The sequence below is a fragment of the Ictalurus furcatus genome, chromosome 11 (genome assembly GCF_023375685.1).
Source record: "Ictalurus furcatus strain D&B chromosome 11, Billie_1.0, whole genome shotgun sequence".
NCBI lineage: Eukaryota > Metazoa > Chordata > Actinopteri > Siluriformes > Ictaluridae > Ictalurus > Ictalurus furcatus.
This window is the reverse complement of record NC_071265.1, coordinates 19,921,458-19,929,562: the sequence shown is the minus strand read 5'-3', so window position 1 is coordinate 19,929,562 and position 8,105 is coordinate 19,921,458. Positions and strand designations below refer to the sequence as shown.

General features: G+C 40.3%; 1 protein-coding gene across 1 annotated transcript; it reads left to right on the top strand.

Annotated features, from left to right (window-relative positions):
- Positions 1-852: 852 nt before the first annotated feature.
- On the top strand, positions 853-6,512 carry LOC128615201 (inhibin beta B chain). The gene is made up of 2 exons (XM_053637084.1): positions 853-1,984; positions 3,063-6,512. Exons 1-2 carry the CDS (start codon positions 1,573-1,575, stop codon positions 3,818-3,820), a joined length of 1,170 nt encoding a protein of 389 aa, XP_053493059.1. The 5' UTR covers positions 853-1,572; the 3' UTR covers positions 3,821-6,512.
- The last annotated feature ends 1,593 nt before the right edge of the window (positions 6,513-8,105 follow it).

The window sequence follows — 8,105 nt, the reverse complement described above, 5'->3', positions numbered from 1 at the left end:
TAAAGGTTCACTACATGCATCAAAATTATACCCTTATTGGTACCACAACATGGCACATGGAAAGTTACAGTTTAATACCCCCCTTTTTTTTCCTAAAATGTGCATTGTGAACATGGTTATTCTGAACAATACAGAATCCTACAATCCTTAAATAACTTCTACAAATGACTAATTGAAATATGTTACCTCTCTCTCTCTCTCTCTCTCTCTCTCTCTCTCTCTCTCTCTAGGGTTGCCACTAAGAAATTCTGATGAAGCAAAGGGTGGAGTTTGTGCAATACATGTGTGTGTGTATATGTGTGTTTGTGTGTGTACTTTTTTGCAATTTTCCTGAAAATGTCTATTTGTTTCAGATAATGCCTTATCGAGCAGGTAAACAAACACTTTTGGCTCGTACCAAAAACCTCACAACCTTTTATTCTAGATTATGGGGTTTTTTTGGGAGGGGGGGGGGGGTTACAAATCTACTGACATGAAAGGGGTCCTCTGTCTCTCTAATCAGCTTCAGTGTGAAATGTAAAATGTTCCATGCATTTTATTAATCGACTGCTGAGATATCCAATCTAATTGTGTTATGGGTTTCCGCAGAATCTGATTTCTATAGCCTAAATAGCAGCACGCGCAGAAGCACCTGAACTGCGACCTGTGGCTCGTGTCCTGTAGTTGTTGCACCTCCAGGGTCCTGCTGCTAGGCGGCGACTAGGCTTTCGGGAAAATCAGGCTAATGTTAGTTTTGAAGGTGCAAATCCGTTCATTAAAGAGAAACAACACGAGATATATCCCCTACTTACACTTAACAGTGCGACGCTTTTTAAAGTGTGCAAAGCACCCTGATAGTGTTCAAGTCACAGGTTCAACAACAAACAGTCCATGTAAAAATAGCTACCTAGTCTGACATTAGGTCTGTTCTTTCCCATGGAGGTGAACAGCCAAGTGCATGATATTTACAACACGTGCTTCCGCATGCTTTCCTGAAGTTGACTGTTTGGTTTAGATGTGTGTCAGGATGGAGGTCATTGGGATAAAGGTCTTGAGCTCTGGACTTAGCTCTCTCTCTCTCTCTCTCTCTCTCTCTCTCTCTCTGCCAGTGATGCCCTGACTGAGTGCCAGGATTTTGGCCTTCTAGTGTGGCTATACTGCACGTACTATGTCTGTATCCCTTCTGTTTGCTTTCTTGTGCCCACAGACGGTAGTAATAGTAACTTTTGTTATTGTATTGTTCGTAACAGTGTCTCTCTGTCTCTCTCTCAAACACACTCTCACTGTGTGTGTGTGTGTGTGCGTGCGTGCGTGCGCGCCCGAGCGTCCTGACTCGTTCATTGGTGCGCTGATTGGACGTGTCATAACTTTTGGTGGATTACCCCAGTTTTGCTCTGCCTCTCGCACAAACCATCCTCCAGTCAGCCGCGCGTCACAGTCACCCCTCATCGACAGCATCACCTATTCTTGCGCTTACTTTTTTTTTCTTTTTTTTTTCTTTTTTTAAAAAAAGAAAAAAATAAAAATTTCTTGTGAATGCTAAAGGACAGGACTTGAAGTTTAAAAACCACCACCACCACCAAAAAAAAAAAAATGTGTTCAGCTTCGGCACCAATCTCTTTTTTATATCCAGCCGTGTGGGCATGCCTGTGTGGTGATGGGTGGCGCGGTGTTGTTCTCACTTCGCTCGTGCTGCTGAGCGCGCTCGTGCCCCAAGGCCTTGGAGCGGTGACTGGCTGCACGACCTGCGGCGCTCGACACATGGACAAGGGCTCGGAGGAGCGGTTCCTCATCGAGCTGGCCAAAAAGCAGATTCTGAGCAAACTTCACCTGCGGGAGAGACCCAACATCACGCAGACGCTGCCGCGCGCCGCGCTCGCCACTGCTCTGCGCAAACTTCACGCGGGACGCGTCCGAGCGGATGGCACAGTGGAGCTGGAGAACAACCTGGCGAGCGCACAGCAGACAGACCAGGCGTACGAGATCGTCAGTTTTGCAAATATAGGTAAGGACCTTAGTTTAGTTAAGCCTATATAATATTATACTGATTTACTTTCGAACCCAGTAGTTTATAATATTAGTAGCTACTCATACTAAAACCAGTACTATGTAGTGTGTCAGTGTCTCAGTAGTGTTTATAGGCTACACTTTTGTTTCCAAAGGCTCTTGAAGGATCTTTTAGTTTCACAAAATTAACCCATAAAAGTGCTTCCACGACCCTTTGTGGCAAGTGTTTTGAAAAATAAATGAAAGCACAGATTTGTAGAGTAATTGGCATACTATTTAGATATACCATCAGTTACAATAGGTGTATGTTTTGACAAAGTCTACTGATATAATAGCCTACTATTGTAGTTGGCTATGGATTTGTAATACTTTGACATACTAGAGCTTTTATTTTATTTTTTTTTAAATACAGTACTTCAACAGAAACAAAATGGTTCTTCAAGGGTTCTTAGAATAGTTCAGAGATCTTAGCTTCTTATTCTTTGGAGTCATTCTGATAGGGAAACACTCAGCTTATGGGTTCTTCACTGAGCCTTTAAGATTGACTCCAGAGGGACAGCCTTTGTTTTAAGAGTGTACAATGATAGAATGTAATCACCTGCTATTTTGGTGTCAGCTTTAACAGTTATCAGCTGTGACCCACATAGTGCCATGAATGCGAAACTACATTTACAACTTGCTTTACAAATTCCTGATTGTGGCTTTAAAACTTTTAATTTAAGGTGTAAGTTCATTAAGATGGGGTATATGTGTGAAAAATAACAGAGAAGTTTACACTTAAGAGCAAAATCTCCAGTGTTGAATTGACTTCTGTTTAAATCTTCAGTGGTCATGTAACCTAGTTTTGAAGATAAAAATGAATGCTGTAAATTTACATGCTGGTGAGGTCCTTCTGTATTTGCGTCAAAAATAGTATATAAACAAAATAAATCTAGGCACTGCTTCACTTATTCCCCTCAAATCTTTTACCCTTTGTCCCTTCCACAGTTCTATTAAGATCCATCCATTTCCTGTCCTCCTACTCCTGCATCCGTTCCTCTTACTTCTTCTATAAAAAATGTTCAATTTCTTTCCAGATGATGTGGATTCCAGCTCCATCTTGTCATTCCAGTTTCTGCAGGAGCAAGGTCAAAGCATACAGGTGCTGCAGTCCTCCCTGTGGGTGTTTGTGCACCCGACCAACAGTCCCCTCCCGGTTGGCCGTGTCTCTGCCCAGGTGTACTTGTCAGAAACAAACAGTGGCAACCGCACCCTCCTGATCCAACGCAGCATTGAGGTAGTAAGGGGTGGGTGGCAGACCTTTCCGATCACCCGCACCATGCAGGCCTTTTTGGATGGTAGGCAGCAGCGCCTGCAGCTGGAAGTGCACTGTGAAGTGGGAGACCAAAACCTGTGCAGCCAGAGTGGTACTGATGCATCCCAGAGGTCCTACTTGGTGGCACAGGTTCAGCTCCGTGATGACGACCCCAAGCATACAGTTAGCAAGCGCTCTCTGAGCTGCGGTGATGACGTCAGCGTCTGCTGCAAGAAGGACTTCTATATCAAGTTCCAGGATATCCAGTGGCAGGACTGGATCATCGCGCCAGAGGGCTACCACATGAACTATTGTATGGGCCAGTGCCCGCAGCACCTGGCTGGCTCACCAGGCATCGCTTCCTCCTTCCATGCCACAGTGTTCAACCAGCTGAAGGCCAATGGCATTCACACGGCTGTCTCATCCTGCTGTGTTCCCATCCAGAGACGTCCACTCTCCATGGTCTATTTTAACTCGCAGCACAGCATTGTGAAGACTGATGTGCCTGATATGATCGTGGAGTCCTGTGGGTGCACGTAAACAAATAAGGATTGTTAGAATCAAGTTCACGTTGCAGAAAGGCACTTTTACCATGAAGGTTTCTGACATATCGTGTGAGATTATAAATACACATTCAAATACCCAGGGAGGGAAACATTACATGCAGTAAGAATATAAAGCAATCCAGTTGAACAGAGTTTATAACCAAGCCGCTTTAGTATATCATCTGGTTCGTTACCCCTTTAAGATATTTATAGCATAAATATATAAATGCAGAACAGCTGAATTGACACCTCTATAGCAATTATTGGGCTCCAAGACTTTTCACTGTACTGTTTGATTAGTTTTCATCTGAGGCCACTGGCCTGACCTCTGCCTGGTTACCCAATGAGATGGGTAAACATTTAATTATTGCCACATTCTGAAATGAAGGTCTAAGTATACAATATGGTAAAAGTGACACACTGATGTCTGCTTGCTGATGGATTGAGAAGTTTAGATATAAATTAGATTATGTCTAAATCTGCATATCTAGTAAAAACATGACATGTTTTACCAAAGTTCTCAAAGCTTTTTAGGTACTGTTTTGGTTACATTAAGCATTAGTAAATGGTGTGTGGGTGTGTGTGTGTGTGTGTGTGTGTGTGTGTTCTAGAGGTGTTTTATTCAAGTATATTAACTTAAGACTTATTCTTTAGTCCTGTTATTTTGTTTAGATATTGTTTATATTTTTAGATTTTGTTTGTTTTTTTGCAAACATTTTGAAATTATGCTCAAATCCAATGCAGAAACTTTTCAACAACCTTGAAAGACAAAGAGCTCACTTATGTAAGGTTTGCAACAAGTTGTCATTTCAGTGATTTTTAAAGCACTTCCTGTCCCAAAACATTTTATCATGGGGATGTTTCAGGGTTAGGGCATCATCATTTGCTTCATATTCCATGTTTACACTTCTCTTGATTTCACCATCAGGGCCACATAAAAGAACAAAGTCTTTCTAATGCTAGGCTTATGTAACTTCTGCCTTTATAACTTGCATGTTTGACAGGAACACATGTAGGTTTTCCAGGAAAGCTTTTTCATGTTTGGGGGCTGCACTTTATCTCTCAAAATGCAATAATTTAAATGCATTTCTTTATTTTATTTTTTTCAATCATTCACATGTGTATATTATTTAGTTTTTCCATTTTCATTAGTACTGCTAAATACACAGTAAGTTATGTCTAAATGGCAACACTGTAAGTTAAGTTCTCAGAAAAGACATTCATTTTAAATTTAATTTATATAATTTTGTAACAATGTGCTATTTTCTTAAAGTGTTATATTTTGAAAATCTTGTATAGTGTAATTATATTGATTTTTTTCTATTTCAAAGAAATAAATATTTACCTATTAAAAGAAATGGTTTATTAAGTGTTTTTTTTAAATATAAAAACATGAAAACTGATATATTTTAATATGACACCATATTTATTTCATCTCGAAAAAAAAAAATTCATTAGAGAAAGTATTATCTTAGATAAAGTATTATCTAAGTAGTAACTAACCCAGAAGATGGGCCACTTGTGTGGTTTTTTTTGGGGGTTTACAAAAAACTATAAAGCACATAAATATTTTTAATGCTAAAAGAGTTTCATAAAATATTATTTAGATTGTCAGGTTGGTATCTGTATATGATCTGTTATTGATTTAGAGCACTTAAAATCAATAATGTCTGAAAGGCAAAGAGTGTGTTTGCTTGGGCAAACACCTGAATTAGTTTTTCTATGGACCGTCTATATTTGCCAAGTAAACATTCATCTTTTTTTTCAAGACCTAAATCCACTGTGAAATTTACTGAAATCTTCATTTAATATCTGTTGATATTTGATAGAGTCCATGATGCCATGTATCCTAACAAAATATCCAGATCCTCTGGCAGAAAAACAGCCCCAAAACATTAAAGAGCCACCACCATATTTAACCGTGGACATGAGATACTTTTCCATATGATTACCTCTCTGTGTGCACCAAAACCACCTCTGGTGTTTATTGCCAAAAAGCTCTATGTTGGTTTCATCTGACCATAGAACCCGATCCCATTTGAAGTTCCAGTAGTGTCTGGCAAACTGAAGACGCTTGAGTTTGTTTTTGGATGAGAATAGAGGCTTTTTTCTTGAAACCCTTTGAAACAGCTTGTGGTGATGTAGGTGACTTCGGATTGTAGTTTTGGAGACTTTCTGACCCCAAGATGCAACTAACTTCTGCAATTCTCCAGCTATGATCCTTGGAGATTTTTTTGGCCACTCGAACCAGTCTCTTTACAGTGCATTGAGACAATATAGACACACGTCCTCTTCCAGGTTGATTCATAACATTTCTAGTTGACTGGAACTTCTTAATTATTGCCCTGATGGTGGAAATGGGCATTTTCAATGCTTGTGCTAGTTTCTTATAGCCACTTCCCATTTTGTGAAGCTCAACAACCTTTTGCCGGACATCACAGCTATATTCCTTGGTCTTACCCATTGTTATGAATGACTAAGGGAATTTGGCCTATGTGTTACCTCATATTTATGCCCCTGTGAAACAGGAAGTCATGGTTGAACAATTTCCTTTTCCTAGTCACCCAGGTGTACTAAAAAATGCTAAGTATCAATTGGAATATACGTCAAATATATTTTTCTCATATGAACTTATAGGGGTGGCAATAATTGTTACACACATATTTAACAAAGATATTTTTATAAACCTGTGTTGTGTTTGGAATTGTTTTATATCCATGAGAGCAGAATATTTTTCTGAATGTTTTTAACAAAAGATCAAAAGGTTCAACAATAAAGACAAAGTTTCACAGCCTTCTTTGCTCATATTTACCAAGAGTGCCAATATTAGTGGAGGGCACTTAAAGGTAACAGATTATGTTCTTAGGTGACCTGTTACTGAACCAAGGCTTAGTAGGAGCTTGTCTGTTGCCAGCTAATGCACTTGCTGCAGCTAATGCATTTGGCAGAGGCCTTGCCTGTGACTTTGTTATTACAAAGTTTTACTAAGTATTTAAACTTATACTTAAACACAACCTTCTAATATTTAAAGGCTTTATCTGTACTTTGGAAGACTTTTATTTTTATTATTTGCTTATTTAATGCCAATTGTGCTAACATGTGACATTCACAAGAATTTATATAACTTGTTAACCAATTTCACTAAGACTACCTAAAAACTTGGATTGTTCTATAGAGAACAATGTTCTATAGAGATTAGGTATATATTCACCTGCACCTAATAATTGTAATTTGTTTGCAGTTGTTTAATGTGCAGTAAATGGATGAAGCAGGAAACAAGTGCATAAAATCAGTGTGGTGTTTACTATGGTCAGTCAGTGAATTGCTGTCATAGAATGGGACAAGGGGAATCCATATTCAGAATTAAGAATCACAAGTGACTGTACAAACTAAGACACAACAGGGTATATAAAGACTATTACAGAACACCTGGGCACAATCAGGAAACACACCAGTGACACTACACGGGTGGACACAAGACTAGAATCAGAACAAATGCACATGGCCATAACAACAGAAAGCATCCAGAGGAGGAAATTGTAACAGAACCCCCTCTTAAAATGTAGCTTCAAAAGCATGACTGTATGATCTAGAGGGGGTCTTGGACCCCTGGGAAGAACATTCCCAAGTGGCAGTATTACTTGAGGGTGGAATTGCCTGGAACAAGTGAAGACATTCTTTGCAAAGATGGAGCGAGGTGTACTAATGTCAACGTATTCCGCAAGGTTGAGCAAGGTGGAGTGATAATATCTTGTGTGAAGGTGGGTAGAATTGGAGAAAAAAACAGAAGAGCAACAACATCCTCACCACAGTCATAAGCAACATGGAGTGATGATGTCCTTGCCAGGGTCAGGAGGCAGAATGACATCTTCACTGGGGTATAGCAATGAAGTCCTCATTGGGCTCAGGAAACAGAGTGATGATATCCTCACCAGGGTTAGGAGGCAGAGTGTCTCAGACCTCTTGCTTGGCTGCAAGGCCAAGTTATAAGCCTCTGGCTTGGCTGAAGAGGCCACAGCACAGACTTGCTGAGGTAACATGGGCTCCATGAGGGTTCTGTAGGCTGTAGTCTCCCCCCAAAAAGGAATCCTAGGAGGCTCCTACCTGGTCAGCAAGAACACCTTTCTCAGGAGGCTGGAGACCTCTGCCATATTCTCTTGGCTTGGGTGTCCCATAACGACCAGGTTTTTGGCCCACTCTTAGGCTCTGCCAGTAGGCCATGACACACATGAACATCAACTTGGCTCTAGGGTCCCAGGCTATGGTTCTGCTACCTTCTC